Source organism: Oncorhynchus mykiss, chromosome Y (genome assembly GCF_013265735.2).
Source record: "Oncorhynchus mykiss isolate Arlee chromosome Y, USDA_OmykA_1.1, whole genome shotgun sequence".
NCBI lineage: Eukaryota > Metazoa > Chordata > Actinopteri > Salmoniformes > Salmonidae > Oncorhynchus > Oncorhynchus mykiss.
Genome location: NC_048593.1, coordinates 24,208,943 through 24,227,400, shown reverse-complemented (window position 1 = coordinate 24,227,400; position 18,458 = coordinate 24,208,943). Strand labels below are relative to the sequence as shown.

At 43.1% G+C, this 18,458-nt stretch overlaps 1 protein-coding gene across 3 annotated transcripts; it reads left to right on the top strand.

Annotated features, from left to right (window-relative positions):
• The first annotated feature begins 870 nt into the window (after window positions 1-870).
• Window positions 871-18,008, top strand: mamdc4 (MAM domain containing 4). Of its 3 annotated transcripts, none has more exons than XM_021590987.2 (29): window positions 871-1,063; window positions 1,660-1,752; window positions 2,050-2,211; window positions 3,748-3,873; window positions 4,021-4,257; window positions 6,445-6,570; window positions 6,650-6,808; window positions 6,907-7,010; window positions 7,450-7,605; window positions 7,797-7,887; window positions 8,061-8,177; window positions 11,278-11,364; window positions 11,553-11,690; window positions 11,826-11,965; window positions 12,093-12,201; window positions 12,346-12,450; window positions 12,652-12,786; window positions 12,961-13,088; window positions 13,248-13,470; window positions 14,074-14,211; window positions 14,530-14,657; window positions 14,901-14,991; window positions 15,080-15,229; window positions 15,440-15,565; window positions 15,728-15,852; window positions 16,364-16,469; window positions 16,563-16,768; window positions 16,896-16,967; window positions 17,070-18,008. In XM_021590987.2, exons 1-29 carry the CDS (start codon window positions 1,009-1,011, stop codon window positions 17,103-17,105), a joined length of 3,669 nt encoding a protein of 1,222 aa, XP_021446662.2. In that variant the 5' UTR covers window positions 871-1,008; the 3' UTR covers window positions 17,106-18,008. The 3 variants fall into 3 exon arrangements, with proteins under 3 accessions (XP_021446662.2, XP_021446661.2, XP_021446663.2); XM_021590986.2 differs by having other exon boundaries at window positions 874-1,063; window positions 16,893-16,967; XM_021590988.2 differs by having other exon boundaries at window positions 875-1,063; window positions 13,257-13,470; window positions 16,893-16,967.
• The last annotated feature ends 450 nt before the right edge of the window (window positions 18,009-18,458 follow it).

Genomic DNA, 18,458 nt, shown 5'->3' with positions numbered 1-18,458 from the left:
TACATTGTAACGTATGCTTTATTAGCATGAATTCATGTTTAGTAAGGACATTTTATATCATACAATACCGGTACCTGAAAACGAATGAGTATGAAATTCCATCTCCGGTCATGTAGTCATAAAACCATTATCATGTTGAGCAATGTGGTTCAACATAGGGGAAATATAACACTCCATCTTTCAAATAGCGCACTCCTGTTTTCATAACAGAAAAAAACGCATCTGTCATTACGTTTCTCTCTACTTTTATCTCACTGTGTAGCTAACTACAGGAAGTTCATATGGTTTTGGGAGCCACTAAACTTCAAATTGCTGAGCAACTGCTACATGAGTGATTTATAAATGTGGATATCAGATAAGGTCAGATGAACTCATTGATCTGAAATGTGTTAACTTCCGATGTTGCCATACAGGCACAGTGGTATAGTGGAGGGTAAATGCAGTTTACATGAAAGTATAGGGAGTGTTACTTTTTACACCACAATCAGTTTACCCACCTATTGTTTTTACCATTACATCACTGTATACTGCAAATCTACACTCAATCATGTACCTAAAATATACCTTGCTGTCAGTATGTGCTACTGCCAATTAAATGATGTATCTATAGTGAATTTAAAGTATCCATATCACAAGTTGGTACTTTCATAAAGGTATACATTGCAAATTAGTATCCTATCACTATTCAGTGCCTTGGCTCTGAGCATGTAGAAGTCAGGTTTCTACATGACACTGAGCACTGCAGATCTGCCATGAAGAGGAATTCAGGACCTTTGATGAATGCTTGCAGCCACAATATTTAGTCCTCTGTTCAGTAAAGTACCTTTAAAGATGGAATGTGCTGTTTTACGACCGACGGCTCTGACCGATGCAGGTGGATGTAAAGTCTACCTGTTATCTATCAGCAGATCAGAGGAGGTCAGAGGCAGACCGTGGCTGTTATCACAGTCTAGTAGGTGCCAGGTGGTGTTCAGACGTCCACAGCTCCAGCAGAAAGAGAAGGGTAACATGGGATTTAACAGAGGGATTTCAGCACTGGTTTTACTGCTGACGTTTCACTGGGGTAAGAACATTGACACTAGTCTTCATGCAATACTTTGCTAAATGTAGGCTAGTGTTTACTGAACTCCCTGTCCGTGTCAGCAACAAGGACATTTTTTAAATTCACAGTTATCAAGGAAGTGCAATATCGTTTTTGTTTTTGACTTGAAATAGGCTGTGTAGATCACAGGTGCATGATGAACCTAGGTCCTGTGGCTTTGGAAGTTACTGCTACCACAAAAATGGTTATTTATTATTTACAGTGTTACTTTATGGACTCTTGTGACATGGATTCTGTAATAGCTGCTGTCAGGGACCTTGGATTGAACATTTCCCAGATTACTGCACTGTATGGCCTTTGAGCCTGCTAACATTAGCAGCCTCATAAAACGTTGATTATAATGGGTTCTGATAAGAGGGGAATTAAGGGGTTAGTTACTGCCCGGGTAATTATTGCACGTACTCACTCGGGTCCGAGAATGGAAGATCCTACTGGGGCATTTATGCAATTGGCCACTTAAAAAAGACTGTTTTAGTTTTTTTTGCTTAAATCACTCTCCTACTGTACTGTAGATGGAGATTATTGTCAAAGTCAATGATGAGTCTGTTGTTTTGCAGCGATTGGCTCACAGACACTTGCATGCCAGACCCCAGAGCTGAAGTGTGACTTTGTTTGTGACTGTACAGACTGCATCGATGAAAACGGCTGTGGTAAGACTCCCTCTGCTCTGACTGAGCCGTACAAATCAATTCTAGTACCTGCGCTCCAGTGACCGTGCCCATTTGCCACTGAACACCAATCATGCAGCGCTGACATTTACCAAACGTTATGTTATATCACTAGAACGGGATGGAAAAAGGAAGAAAAACCAATTTCCAAGAACACACACTGCAGCTCCCTCAGACAAACACATTGCAATACAAGCTTTTGATTTTAAGTGATGCCTGTCTGTCTGCTTGCCTATCTGTCTGCCTGTCTGTATCGTGCGTGTTGGTGTGAAACCCAAGGCTACAGAGGGATGGACTTTGTGTGTGACTTTGAGGACCCAGACGTGTGTGGCTGGCAGGACCAGTCCTTGGAGAAGGCCTACTCCTGGGAGAGGCGTCAGAGAGGGGACACACTGCCAGACAGCGGACCCTCCTCAGACTTCACCATTGGGACAGCCACAGGTACACTCTCGACAGTACTACAACACACAGATAGGGACTCGGTGCACTCAGATACTCACACTCCTGCTCTCCCAGTGAATGTACACTAATTTAAAAAACACTAAAACACAGGGCTAAGAAGATTTGTATCACACACTACTAAAAAATGTAATTCACATCTATTTTTTATTTAATTTTTTTATTTAACCAGGTAGGCCAGTTGAGAACTAATTCTCATTTACAACTGCGAGCTGGACAAGATAAAGCAAAGCAGTGCGACACAAACAACAACAGAGTCACACATGGAATAAACAAACGTACAGTCAATAGCACAATAGGAAAAAAATCTGTATACAGTGTGTGCAAATGAGGTAAGGCAATAAACCGGCTGTAGTGGCGAAGTAATTACAATCTAGCAATTAAACACTGGAGTGATAGATGTGCAGTAGATGAATGTGCAAGTAGAGATACTGGGGTGCAAAGGAGTAAATGTTTTTATAAATATATAACAATATGGGGATGAGGTAGTGTCACAAGAATTTTCAATCCCAATGATAATAACTGACAATATATAGCTCTGACCAATCCCCGAGATCTGTAAGACCATGGGTTTAATAATAATTAATCAAAAGCTCAGCTTATGCAAAAAGATAGAACGTTCTTTGAATAAACTGTACTAAAGTCCATTATACAAAGACATTTTATAGCTGCGCACATACTTCCACACAAGCAGTAGGGGAGTTTTATCCTTCTCCATAGTTCTCACCACTGTGTATCACTGCCCAGCCGACAGTTCCATTCCCCCGAGATTAGGGAAACCTTGAGAAGTACTCCCTATGCTATCATAGGTTCCTCAGAGGCCTAGCCAGGTCGGTCCAAACACAGTTTAACTGTTCTGTTTTTTTCTTCGGCACACACATACAAGTTCAAACACTAAACTACGCCTTGTTCAGACAGTCTGTGTTTTTCCACTATACAGATACATTGTTTAACCTAATTCTGACTAAAACTACACACATCATCAGATTATAATTTTATGATTCTAATCAATTTCATACAGTTATAAGGTTTCAGAATGGAATCAATTTATCATTATCTTTCAACATATACATTATTTTATCAGGTAGTTGGATGGGCTATGTACAGATGCAGTGATCTGTGAGCTGCTCTGATAGCTCATGCTTAAAGTTAGTGAGGGAGATATGAGTCTCCAGCTTCAGTGATTTTTGCAATTCGTTCCAGTCATTGGCAGCAGAGAACTGTAAGGAAAGGCGGCCAAAGTAGGAATAGGCTTTGGGGGTGACCAGTGAAATATACCTGTCCGTGCACCCACCCGTAGCGCGTGCTACGGGTGGGTGCTGCTATAGTGACCAGTGAGCTGAGATAAGGCAGAGCGTTTCCTAGCAAAGACATAGATGACCTGGAGCCAGTGGGTTTGGCGACGTATATGAAGTGCGGGCCAGCCAACGAGAGTGGTGGGTAGTATATGGGGCTTTGGTGAATGGGGCTATTTGTGTGTGGGAGATTATACAATGACTGCGTGTTTTATTTTTTCAGGTTGGTTTATGGGAGTGACCGAAGTGAAGGCACATTCTCCCAGCACTGCAGTGATGGCATCTCCAATGATGAAACAGTCTTCTCCCTCATGCCGAATGCACCTCAGATACTTCCTCTGGGACCCAGGTAACACAATAGCATTACAAAATCAAGGGTTTTACAGTAATATTTAGCTAGTTCTTCTGATCAATTTTAGCATGGGAAACACAGGGGTTAGCCACTGTGTAGAATGAGGTAAATTCCCCCAAAATCTAACCTTTATACTATTATCAGGGTTCACAGGAATGGGGCCTGCCCCACTGTGGGCATCTGTGTATAGGGAGGACAGCACCCAGCAGGCAGTGGTGTGGCGTCCTGAGAGCACCAGCGTGCGTGGCTGGAGGGAGGCAACCGTCTTCCTGGGACGCATCCCCACCACCTTCCAGATCCGCCTCCACTCCCAACGCACCGAGGGGCGCCGGGGAGACGTGGCTATAGACCAGCTGCAGTTCTTCGACTGTGCCCTGCCTTGTGAGTCTCGCTCTTTTTCTGTCTTTTGATTCCTCTGTTTCTTTATGCACTCTTCCTCAGATCTGTTATTCTGTGTCAGTGTGTTAACCTTTCTAGCGCTGGGGTTCCGCTTGCGGAACACCTCGACAACATTCCCCTGAAAAGGCAGCGAGCGAAATTCAAAAATATTTTTTAGAAATATGTAACTTTCACACATTAACAAGTCCAATATAGCAAATGAAAGATAAACATCTTGTTAATCTACCCATCGTGTCCTGTTTCAAAAAATGCTTTACAGCTAAAGCACAACATATGATTATGTTAGATCACCACCAAGTTGAAAAAACACAGCCATTTTCCCAGCCAAAGATTGGAGTCACAAAAAGAAGAAATAGAGATAAAATGAATCACTAACCTTTGATGATCTTCATCAGATGACACTCATATGACATCATGTTACACAATACATGTATGTTTTGTTTGATAATGTGCATATTTATATCCAAAAATCTCAGTTTACATTGGCGCCTTACGTGCAGTAATGTTTTGATTCCAAAATATCTGGGGATTTTGCAGAAATACTAATAATAAACATTGATAAAAGATACTAGTGTTATTCACAGAATTAAAGATAGACTTATCCTTAATGCAACTGCTGTGTCAGATTTTAAAAAAACTTTACGGAAAAAGCATAATCTGAGAACGGCACTCAGAACCCAAAACAGCCAGAGGAATAGCCGCCATTTTGGAATCAACAAAGTTAGAAACAACACCATAAATATTCACTTACCTTTGATCTTCATCAGAATGTACTTCCAGGAATCCCAGTTCCACAATCAATGACTGATTTGTTCCATAAAGTTCCATCATTTATGTCCAAATAGCCACTTGTTGTTAGCGTGTTCAGCCCAGTAATCCATCTTCATGAGGCACAAGCATTTCATCCAGACAAAAACTCAAAGTTCCATTACTGTCCTTTAGAAACATGTCAAACGATGTATGGAATCAATCGTTAGGATGTTTTTAACATAAAACATCCATAATGTTCCAACCGGAGAATTTCTTTGTCTTCAGAAAAAGCACTGGAATGCGAGGTAACTCTGTCGGGAGTGTGCGTCATGAGAGCAAGGCTCTCTGCCAGACCACTGACTCAAAGAGGTCTCATGAGCCCCTACTTCATAGTAGAATCCTCATTCAAGTTTCAAAAGACAGTTGACATCTAGTGGAAGCCCTAGGAAGTGCAACCTCATCCATATCTCAATGTGTACTCGGTAGGTCAAGCATTGAAAAACTACAAACCTCAGATGTCCTACTTCCTGGTTGGATTTTTCTCAGGTTTTCTCCTGCCATATGAGTTCTGTTATACTCACAGACATCATTCAAACAGTTTTAGAAACTTCAGAGTGTTTTCTATCCAATACTAATACTAATATATCTCTCTCTAGTCACCCCCAAAACCAATTCTTTCTTTGGCCGCCTCTCTTTCCAGTTCTCTGCTGCCAATGACTGGAACGAACTACAAAAATCTCTGAAACTGGAAACACTTATCTCCCTCACTAGCTTTAAGCACCAACTGTCAGAGCAGCTCACAGATTACTGCACCTGTACATAGCCCACATATAATTTAGCCCTATCAACTACCTCTTTCACAACTGTATTTAATTTATTTATTTTGCTCCTTTGCACCCCATTATTTTTATTTCTACTTTGCACATTCTTCCATTGCAAAACTACCATTCCAGTGTTTTACTTGCTATATTGTATTTACCTTGCCACCAAGGCCTTTTTTGCCTTTACCTCCCTTCTCACCTCATTTGCTCACATTGTATATAGACTTGTTTATACTTTATTATTGACTGTATGTTTGTTTTACTCCATGTGTAACTCTGTGTTGTTGTATCTGTCGAACTGCTTTGCTTTATCTTGGCCAGGTCGCAATTGTAAATGAGAACTTGTTCTCAACTTGCCTACCTGGTTAAATAAAGGTAAAATAAAAAATAAAAATAAAATAAAATATGCATATATTAGCATCTGAGACAGATTAGGAGGCAGTTCACTCTGGGCACGCTATTCATCCAAAAGTGAAAATGCTGCCCCCTATCCCAAAAAGGTTTTAACATCACTTTGAGTTAAGAGAGATTACTATTTTAACTCTTTCTCTCTCTTTTCTCTCTTTCTCTCCACCTCTACCTCTCTCTTTGTTCTCAGTGCCAGTCCCAGGGGAGTCGTGTGCTGCAGGGTTACTGCAGTGTAACAGGGAGGGCTGTGTGGAGCAGCGTCAGGTCTGTGACGGCTCTGATGACTGTGGTGACAAAACTGATGAGCAGAATTGTGGTGAGAGTCACCTTATTTCATCCTTATTTTAACCCTGTTCCACTATTTTTATGAACTCTGTATGGCTTTGTGTGTTTAGGAGGCTACTGGGGCTGTGACTTTGAGGAAGGAGTGTGTAACTGGGACCTGAGGACTCTCTCCACTAGTCTGAAGTGGACAAGGACCAGTCAAGCCAATATCTCCACAACAGACCCTTTTAAAGGACCTGGTAGAGACCATTCCGACAATACTGCATCGGGTACAAGCTCAATGACATTATAGAAACATAGTAATACTTGTTCTGTCCTGATTTTTTTCCTCAGTGAGATGTCTTCAACTTGTGTTATTGCCCTGAAGGTCACTTCCTGTATGTCACTGTACCTGAAGGCGGGCTCAAATCTGATTGGACATCCTTTCAAAGCCCTCTACTGGAACCAACCAATAGCACACATCCTTGCAAGGTATGCACTAAGGCACAATAATGCTGTCTCCACACACACACACATGGCTTCTACCTTGGCAGGCCAGTCTTTTGAACTTTATACGCACATTTACATGTAACATTTTTTGCCATTTAGCTTACAGGAACAATTAGGGATAAGTGCCTTGCTCAAGAGCACATCGGCTGATTTTTCACCCTGTAGACTCAGGGATTCAAACCAGCAACATTTATATTACTGGTGTAAGGCTACCAAACGCACATCACACATACACACACTATCACACACTATCACACACATCACTCTTGACAGTCATCATATTGCTAACCTCTCAGTCAAGGTAACAATAGTTGAATCAATCATTATGTTCACTTTTATTACTAATGTACTACAGTCTGTATAGATACTTGTCTTTAATGTGAGCAAAAACACCTAAATGAACATCATGTCTGCCCTGTAGATGGTGATGTACAGCCACCAGTTTGGGCCAAGGTCTGGAGGCCTGTCTGTGCTGGTGGCAGACACTGAGATCTACCCGGTGTGGCAGAGGGGGGGTGCCCTAGGGGACCTCTGGGTCAAGGCTGAGGTGGAGATCATTAGCAACACCAGCTTCCAAGTGAGTGGACTGGATAGGGCTTTGTGGACATAATCAAAGCGTGGACATCTGTTTCAGATGGTTTTCCAGATAATCAAAGAGCTTTACATTGGATGAGGGACAGTATTGTTATAAAAGCCTGTTGAATACTGACCACCTTTTCATTTGCATATTGCTCTCTTTCTCCTTTTAATGACATTCATCTGTCTTAGCTTGTGTTTGTGGCTGCGATCCGAGACAAGGAGTATGGAGGGGTTGCTATAGATAGCATTATGATGTCTCCTAACTGCCGTCTCTCTAAAGGTGAACCAAATAAACACATACAAGGAAGGTATCTTCTGAATCACACAATGTATACAGAACTGAACTACTAATAATGTTAACCAACAGCACAGTGCAATATGGTCATAACATAGCATGTATACTGCATCTATTTACCCGCTTACTCTGTCCCCTTCCCACCTTTCCTCTTGCAGAAAATTTCACATTAGAAAATTTCCCCAAACCTCCTGGGCATCCTTGCACTAGCGATACCAGTAAGATCTGTGACTTTCGTGAAGACTGTGAGGATAAAGATGACGAGGCCAAGTGCGGTGAGTACTCTGCGTTTACGATGTATGTATTATTGTAGGTGTATTATACAGTTGAAGTCGGAAATTTACATACACCTTCGCCAAATACATTTAAACTCAGTTTTTCACAATTCCTGACATTTTAATCCTAGTAAAAATTCCACTTTATTTTAAGAATGTGAAATGTCAGAATAATAGTAGAGAGAATGATTTATTTCAGCTTTTATTTGTTTCATCACATTCCCAATGGGTCAGAAGTTTATATACACTCAATTAGTATTTGGTAGCATTGCCTTTCAATTGTTTAACTTGGGTCAAACATTTCAGGTAGCCTTCCACAAGCTTCCCACAATAAGTTGGGTGAATGTTGGCCCATTCCTCCTGACAGAGCTTGTGTAACCGAGTCAGGTTTGTAGGCCTCCTTGCTCGCACAAGCTTTTTCAGTTCTGCTCACACATTTTCTATGGGATTGAGGTTAAGGCTTTGTGATGGCCACTCCAATACCTTGACTTTGTTGTCCTTAAGCCATTTTGCCACAACTTTGGAAGAATGCTTGGGGTCATTGTCCATTTGGAAGACTCATTGCGACCAAGCTTTAACTTCCTGACTGATGTCTTGAGATGTTGCTTCAATATATCCACATCATTTTCCTTCCTTATGAAGCCATCTATTTTGTGCAGTGCGCATATCCCTCCTGCAGCAAAGCACCCCCACAACATGATACAACAAGTTCTCATTTACAATTGCGAACTGGCCAAGATAAAGCAAAGCAGTTCGACACATACAACAACACAGAGTTACACATGGAGTAAAACAAACATACAGTCAATAATACAGTAGAAAAACAAGTCTATATACAATGTGAGTAAATGAGGTGAGATAAGGGAGGTAAATGCAAAAAAAAAAAACAAAAAAAAAAGGCCATGGTGGCGAAGTAAATACAATATAGCAAGTAAAACACTGGAATGGGAGATTTGCAGTGGAAGAATGTGCAAGGTAGAGAGAGAAATAATGGGGTGCAAAGGAGCAAAATAAATAAATACAGTAGGGGGAGAGGTAGTTGTTTTGGCTAAATTATAGATGGGCAATGTACAGGTGCAGTGATGTGTGAGCTGCTCTGACAGCTGGTGCTTAAGCTAGTGAGGGAGATAAGTGTTTCCAGTTTCAGAGATTTTAGTAGTTCGTTCCAGTCATTGGCAGCAGAGAACTGGAAGGAGAGGCGGCCAAAGGAAGAATTGGTTTTGGAGGTGACCAGAGAGATATACCTGCTGGAGCGCGTGCTACAGGCGGGTGCTGCTATGGTGACCAGCGAGCTGAGATAAGGGGGGACTTTACCTAGCACGGTCTTGTTGATGACCTGGAGCCTGTGGGTTTGGCGACGAGTATAAAGCGAGGGCCAGCCAACGAGAGCGTACAGGTCGCAGTGTTGGGTAGTATATGGGGCTTTGGTGACAAAACAGATGGCACTGTGATAGACTGCATCCAATTTATTGACTAGGGTATTGGAGGTTATTTTGTAAATGACATCGCCGAAGTCGAGGATCGGCAGGATGGTCAGTTTTACAAGGGTATGTTTGGCAGCATGAGTGAAGGATGCTTTGTTGCGAAATAGGAAACCAATTCTAGATTTATTGGAGATGTTTGATATGGGTCTGGAAGGAGAGTTTACAGTCTAACCAGACACCTAGGTATTTGTAGTCCACATATTCTAAGTCAGAACCGTCCAGAGTAGTGATGTTGGACGGGCGGGCAGGTGCAGGCAGCGATCGGTTGAAGAGCATGCATTTAGTTCTACTTGTATTTAAGAGCAATTGGAGGCCACAGAGAGTTGTATGGCATTGAAGCTCATCTGGAGGGTTGTTAACACAGTGTCCAAACCGTAGTTAGCTGAATAATAACGTTAGCCAGTAAACTGGCTAGCTTCTTGCTAGCTTCTGGTTAGCTTCTTGCTAACTTCCGGTTAGCTTCTGGCTAGCTTCTATTGTGGATTACAGATTTGAGGTAAATAATACTTTTTAAAAATCGGCGGGTTGCAGGAGAGTGTTTTGAAGTTGAGTTTTTGGAAAAAGAAAATATATAAAAGATATACGAAGAAAGATGTAAATATATATATACACGGGACACGAAAAGAAAGAGGATAAAGGACGTCTGACTGCTATGCCATCTTGGTTTATTCATGATGGTCATTATAGCCAAACAGTTCTATTTTTGTTTCATCAGACCAGAGGACATTTCTCCAAAAAGTACAGTCTTTGTTCCCATGTGCAGTTGCAAACCGAAGTCTGGCTTTTTTATGGCGGTTTTGGAGCAGTGGCTTCTTCCTTGCTGAGCGGCCTTTCAGGTTATGTCGATTATAGGACTCGTTTTACTGTGGATATAGATACTTTTGTACCTGTTTCCTCCAGCATCTTCACAAGGTCCTTTGCTGTTGTTCTGGGATTGAGTTGCAGTTTTCGCACCAAAATATGTTAATCTCTAGGAGACCGAACGGGTCTCCTTCCTGAACGGTATGACGGCTGCGTGGTCCCATGGTGTTTATACTTGCGTACTATTGTTTGTACAGATGAACGTGGTACCTTCAGGCATTTGGAATTTGCTCCCAAGGATGAACCAGACTTGTGGAGGTCTAGAATTGTTTTTCTGAGGTCTTTGCTGATTTATTTTGATTTTCCCATGATTTTAAGCAAAAGAGGCACAGAGTTTGAAGGTAGGCCTTGAAACACATCCACAGGTACACCTCCAATTGACTCAAATGATGTCAATTAGCCTATCAGAAGCTTCTAAAGCCATGACATCATTTTCTGGATTTTTCCAAGCTGTTTAAAGGCACAGTCAACTTAGTGTATGTAAACTTCTGACCCAGTGGAATTGTGATGCAGTGAATAATAAGTGAAATAATCTGTCTGTAAACAATTGTTGGAAAAATTACTTGTCATGCACAAAGTAGATGTTCTAACCGACTTGCCAAAACTATAGTTTGTTAACAAGAAATTTGTAGAGTGGTTGAAAAACAAGTTTTAATGACTCTAACCTAAGTGTATGTAAACCTCCGACTTCAACTGTATTTGTCAAAAAATGTTTGGTGTGAATCTGCATGTTCTTAGTGTGTGTGTTTGTGTAGGGGACTTCTCCTATGAGAAGGGCAGCTCTGGATGGACAGACAGCAGCATTGGAAGCCAGCAGTGGGTCCTGAATGACACCCCCAAAGGTAACTTTTGGACAGATGAGTGTGTGCGTATGCGTGTGCATACTTGCTTCTGTGTGTTATGCTTGTGTGCATATCAAGATACTATAAGGTATGAGTGGCCATGTCTGGTCAGCTGTACATTTTGTTTAGTTTGTTTTTCAGTATAGTGATAGACCTCCAACTCTCTCCATCTCTCTCGCTGCCCTCAGACAAGTACCTGTTTTTAGCTGAAGCCCCAGGGCAGCAGTTAACTGAGGCCCAGACACGCACCCCTCTCCTGGGCCCCTCGGGGCCAGCCTGCACCCTCAACTTCTCCTACTCCTTGACCAGCAAGAGCAATCACACCGGTAACACGGCCTCAGACACCTGCAAGAAAACCCTAACAATCCCCTTAACCAAAACCTATGTCCCTCCTACAGTTCAGGACATCTGCCGCTCCTTGTCTTTACCTCTGCCTCTTTGTTCCCTGTTTTCTCCCCTAGGTGAGCTGTCCATCCGGGTGATTGACAGTCTGTTGGGCATTCTGCCCAGGCTGTGGGAGTTCAGTGGGAAAACAGGACCTGTAGAGGGGGTGTACCAGCAGGCGCAGGTGTACATCGGAGCCAGGGATCACCGCTTCCAGGTATGATACCTTCAGGACATGCTTATGGTTTGGTTTGGTTTATCTTGTATTATCTACTACCATATTAATTGTATTCATTTTTTGATGCTGTGGTTACTCTTTCTTTCACTCCCCCTCTCTTTCCAAGATGGAATTTGTGGCTCGTGCTAGGAAGTTGTGCCCATGTGCCAGAATATCTGTGAAGGATGTTCGTTTCATCAACTGTCACGCTCAGTATTTCCCATCCTCTCCCACAGGTAAGCAATTTATGTTTCAGTTTGAACAAATATTGTTGTTGTTGTGATCATTTAGTATTTCAGTATGGTCACACACATCCTGTATAGTATATAGCATTTTATTTTGTTGATTTTCTGCTGATATGATTTGTTTCTTCTGGACAGCTCTGTCATGTAACTTCGAAGAGGGACTGTGTGGCTGGTACCAGGATCAAACGGACAACTTTGACTGGAGCCTGCTCACAGGGATGGACCATTCCATTGGCGTCGGTACTAACATGACCTTACACCTGCATAGAATAGTTAGCTAGGTTCACATAACCACATACCAGTTTTACATTCTAAACATGTCGTACTTCTCACATAGTAGCTTTACTCCAAGTGTTCTCTGCTCTCTATGTAACCAATGGACCTGATCATTAAGTCATTAGGGGTCTATAACGCCTTAATTAATCCTGCCTTTGATAACAGGTAAAAGCCTTGCTGTAGACGTATGGAGCCCCTTGTTACGGGGTGTGTCTGGCCGTCTGTTATCGTACCGTCAGCCAGGCACCCCCGGACATCACTGCCTGTCCTTCTATTATAAGCTCTACGGGCCTGAGACAGGTGAGGATGAAGGGCTCTCCTTGACTTCCAGAAGAGTCACTCCTGAACACAATGAACACCACTTTCACGTTCTATTTCTATCTCCCTCTTCTCTTCCTCTCACATCCTCTTCCTATGTTTTTACTCCTTCTCTCTCAACTCCCCTCCATCTCACCCTCTCTCTATCCCTCTCAGGTGCACTCAGTGTTAAGATGCGTGATGCCTACGGCGGTGAGAGTCTGCTATGGAGCCGCAGTGGTGCCCATGGCAACTTCTGGCATGAGGGACACTGTCCAGTATCTGAGCAGCTAACTAGCTTCCAGGTATGAGTGGGTTCAATACACGATTCAGGTCCAGTTACACATAATAAACATAATAATAACAAAAATAGAATATGTCTGTTCATGTTGACATTGATATGACACTTCCCTCTCCACCCCTGCTCCCCGCTCCCCTCTCCTTCCTCCTCTCTGATTCACAAACACACACAGCTGATATTTGAAGCAGTGCGCTCCGGCTTTGACGGGCGGGTTGCACTAGATGATGTGGCGTTTGTGAACGGCCCATGCACCGTGCCCAATAAGTGCTCCTTTGAAGGCCAGCAATGCGGCTACACCAGCACTGGCACTGCCAGCTGGCTCCACACTAACTGGCAGTCCTCCAACACTGGGCCAAAAACAGACCACACACTGGAGACAGTGATGGGTGAGAGACGGAGAGAGAGAGAAATAGAACGACAAAAGGACATACTTTGTATTTATTATGGATCCCGTTACTCTTCCTGGAGTCTGGCAAAATTAAGGCAGTTATACAATTTTTAAAACATTACAATACGTTTATAACAGATTTCACAACACACTGTGTGCCTTCAAGGCCACATATCTACAACACACAATCCATGTGTACGTGTGTGTATAGTGCGTATGTTATCATGTGTTTGTATGCATGTGTCTGTGTCTATGTTTGTGTTGCTTCACAGTCCCCACTCTTCCATAAGGTGTATTTTTATCTGTTTTTTCAATCTGATTCTACTGCTGCATCAGTTACCTGATGTGGAATAGAGTTCCATGTAGTCGTGGCTCTATGTAGTAATGTGCACCTCCCATAGTCTGTTCTGGACTTGGGGAGTGTGAAGAGCCCTCTGGTGGCATGTCTTGTGGGGTATGCATGGGTGTCTGAGCTGTGTGCTAGTTGTTTAAACAGACAGCTCAGTGCTTTCAACATGTCAATACCTCTCAGAAATACAAGTAGTGAGAGATACAAAGATACATGGAATCTACTTAAACATATCCTATTGTTGGTCCTTAGGGTACTACATGATGGCAGACAGTGATGTGGAGATCCTACCACAGGGCAGTGTGGCCACCCTTACATCCCCTGTGCGAGTAGGCGTGGCACAAACAGAGTGTGTTCACTTCTGGTACCACATGGGGGGAGAGAATCCTGGTGAGTATATACCTTTTACAGTACATACCCACCCTCAATCACACGTCACACTTTGCATGCTGGGGCCTCCAGAGTGGCGCAGCGGTCTAAGGCATCGAAATGCTTGAGGAGTCACTACAGACGACGCACAATTGGCCAGGCGTCGTCCGGGTCAGGGGAGGGCTTGGCCAGCTGGGATGTCCTTGTCCCATCGCGCTGTAGCGGGAGTTGCAGCAATGGGACAAGACTGTGACTACCAATTGGATATCACAAAAAAGGGGTAAATGTACTACAAAAAAATATGTTCACCAACATTAGTGTGTGTGTGATCTATTTTAGGTTTGCTGACTGTGTACATGAAGCCAGTGAAAGGAGATAGGGTGAAGATCTTCTCCAACAACCTGGACCAGGGAGATGTCTGGCGCCAAGGCAACGGCAACATCAGCAGCACCATCACAGACTGGCAGGTAGTGTACATGATGTCATGTGATCAAGCCACTGGTCAGACACTGCAAGCACTGAAAGGTCAGATGTAAGCAGCCTAGTGTTGGGCCAGTAGCCGAAAGGTCGCTGGTTTGAATCCCCGAGCCAACTAGATGAAAAATCTGACGATATACCCTTGTGCAAGGCACTTAACCCTAATTGCTTCTGTATGTCGCTCTGGATAAGTGTCTGCTAAATGACTGAATTGAAAATGGTTTGTGTTTCAGTTGGAGTTTGAGGTGCAGGGAGCGGGTGGCAAAGGCACTCATGTCTCAGTTGATGACGTAATTTTCTCAAGCCATCCTTGTCAAACACTTGGTCAGTACTTTACACACTCACGAACACACAGAGAGATAATTATTCTTATTGTGTGTGTTAGTGACATGCATGCTGGTGTGTTTGTCAGGTACTAAGTGTGACCTGGAGATAGGAATGTGTGACTGGACCAACACTCAGAACCCTGAGCTAGACCAGTTGGACTGGGAGCTGACCAGTGCTGAGGCAGAGACCCACTACCCCACCCCATCCCATGACCACACCCTTGGGACAGAGAGAGGTTACACACTGACACATTTAAATGCATTTACTGTAAGCTACGGTCTTGATTAATCCTCACACTTTACTTACAAGATGCAGGTATGATGCAGTTATAATGCATTATAAGAGTCGTCATAAGCATCAAATTGGCCTCTGAAATTCTACTCTTCCAGATTAGAATCCATGTTCTGATGGTCCCAGTCTTATTGTCCTTGTGTCCATTCTGCAGGTCACTTCCTGTTCCTCCCCAGTAGCACCAGGGACACAGCCAAATACAAGGCCTGGTTACTGAGTCCTCATCTGCCCTCCACCATGGGCACCTGCCTGCGCTTCTGGGTGTACAAACCAGTCTCCCGTAAGACCCAACCTACACCACTGGACTTTACCACTGCTGTCTTAACTCTATCAAACAACCTGCCTTACCTGTCTGTTTCTATGTGATGATGCCGACCATGATGTTGGTGATCCTGGTTGCCAGTTTGTTAATGCCGTTATATTCCATACTGTGTCCATGCAGATGGTAGTCATCTGAAGGTGTGTAGGCAGTCTGAAGGGAACCTGGAACAAATGTTGAGTGTGGAAGAGGTGGGAGCAGTTTGGTCACGCTTCAATGTTGACATCACTTCTGCTGAAGAGTATCAGGTCAGACATCACACAAGTACATACACACACACACACACAACACAGGTGTGGTTCCTGAGTTTATTAAGCAATTAACATCCCATCATGCTTCAGGTCATGTATAAAAATGCCCAGTTACCCATTATTATGGCTACCATGGCTAGAAGAAGAGATCTCAGTGACTTTGAAAGAGGGCATCTCAACGGAGCATAGGGGGCTTAAAGTGTGTGTGTGCGATCGTGTACGTGTGCATCTCGGTCACAAGATTTGAACACTTAGGGGAGATTCTGGAGTGACGCCTGAGACTACGTTTTTCACCGCCATCAACAAAACACCAAATGCTGGATTTTCTTGTGTCGCATCCCTCCTATGCCGAGGCACATTGGAGCTGTTCTGGCTCGTGGTGGCCCAACGGCCTATTAAGACACTTTATTTTGGTGTTTCCTTTATTTTGCCAGTTACCTATATATATTGTCTCATATTGTATTATTGCAAGGAAGGGTTGTTGTTTATTGAGAATGTGTGTTTCTAGATTATATTTGAGGGTTTCAAAGGATACGCTGGAGTCTTGGCCCTGGATGACATTGACTATGACATAGGATTCAACTGTGCCGGTGAAGCAAAAGACCCACTAACAAGTAAGACACAAGCAATATCTTTTTCATGGCTCATGCCACTCGCCAGGCCTGGCTGAGCAACCCTTATCTAATAGCACCTTATGTCCAATACAGCCACACCAGAACCAGACAACGCAGGAGGTATTGTTGCTTCCATCATCGTGGTACTGCTGCTGCTGGCCACTCTGGGAGTGTTGCTGTACTACTACCTGCACACTCAGGACAAAACAAAGGCAATGACTGGCGGAGCTGTGGAACAATCAGCTTCGCCTTCCGCTATCGAAGGCATTGCCAATGACATGTATGACCCACACCCCACAGTGAGTATTATGGCTTGGGGTTTTTTCACCTGATTCAAGAACGGTTCAAGGAACGGCTCAAGAAGGTGTTTCTAACATGAAATATTTGCACATTTGTTATCATTCTCCTTTTGTCCATTTTCAGCAGGACCGAATGACTGTGTCTCCAGTTCCGGCACAACCAATGGCGGGGGACTTCACTAATGAAGTATGCGTCTCTGTAAGTACATGTCCCACTTAGAATCAATTAACTTATGTTGACGTATTTATTCTAATGTGATCTGTGAATAACCTACAAATATCTGTTTTTGTGTGTCTGCAGGATTCCTCAGAATTAGTGAGGAAGGAGATGGTGTAGAAGGGGAGACTCTGCTGCCTAGTGGCGGCTTTGTGAAATGAAGGCGATATCACAGCAGAAGAACTGCTTGTGTCGTCTTGCACCTGACACACACACACACACACACACACACACACACACACACACACACACACACACACACCTGGATATCAGGATAGCATTGACTTGTTAACTTTGAGTGAATGGCTATAGCATCCACTGCACACCTTCACAAACCCTACACACAAACACACGCACTCTCATCCATGTACCATTGCAATCAATGAAGCAGCGGCAGATTTGACTGACTGGGTCCTGAAGTCTGGGACTTCTGCTGGTGGACTGTCAGGATAGTTGGAGGTCAATGAGATGAGATGGCTCACTGTATGCAGTTCTAGCTGCCAAAGCATGAAATTGCCCCTTCGGTCCTCAGAGATAAGACAGACACTGCTCTGCTATGGTAATTCTACTAATAATGAGTTAGATGAAGTAGAAATGAAGAACACTGACAAAAATGTCTGTCGCAGAATCCTATCTGTTGGCTACAGTGCTAAATTGTACTTATAGCTTATTGATATGAGAGCCATGCTATATAGCTGTTTATAAACACTGTCATAGAAGGCAGCTGGTTCAACTTCAAGTAAGAGAGACAAAGACAGAGAGAGGGATGGGATGCCTTATATTAGAATCTGTGAAAGAGAGGTGCCTTGTTGCAATTTGCTTCCAAATACAGTGCTGATGTTCTGGGGCAAATAAAATACTAAAAGGAAAATATAATGATGAGCATGTATTTCCAAGCAAAATGCTATTGAAATGTAGCTTAGTTGTATGTTTTGTGATGATGAATAGTACTAATTAAATCAGAATGTCATGCACCATATTGCTTCAGTTCAGTTTTACAATAAATAGCATCATTTATTTGATTATGAGGCTATTATATATCTTGTGACAAGTAACATGCATGGTAGATATATTAAACTAAAACCAGTCAGACCTATGTGTAGCCTAATTATGGGTCTAATGTGTAATCATAAGGTAAGTAAATTGTCATGTTATTTCTCTTGGCTTCCTGATCAAGAGTCCAGAAGGCTTTGCCCTGGTCAAATGAGATTGATCAAAAAAACAGATGGACAAGGGAATCACGACACGACATCCCACCCTAGCAACCGCCATGTCTCCACGGCAACATCCTCCCCTGTCCTCTTCGGTGGCATCAATAGTATTAAAAGCATAATGGTCACTTGCACAGTAGCATGTTTTCGATTAGATGACCAACTCGTACGAAGATGGTTGGGGTACACACTGTATTGATCGGTGGTGGGGGGGGGGGGGGGGGGGGGGGCATCATTTCGGCTGTAGCCTAGTCTATAGTGA

Bases quoted from the DNA above. Each gene is read 5' to 3' on its own strand.
- mamdc4 (XM_021590986.2), top strand. From the start codon at position 1,009: ATGGGATTTAACAGAGGGATTTCAGCACTGGTTTTACTGCTGACGTTT. The intron at 3,874-4,020 runs GTAACACAATAG...TACTATTATCAG, and splicing joins ATACTTCCTCTGGGACCCAG to GGTTCACAGGAATGGGGCCT. The intron at 12,202-12,345 runs GTAAGCAATTTA...TCTTCTGGACAG, and splicing joins TTTCCCATCCTCTCCCACAG to CTCTGTCATGTAACTTCGAA.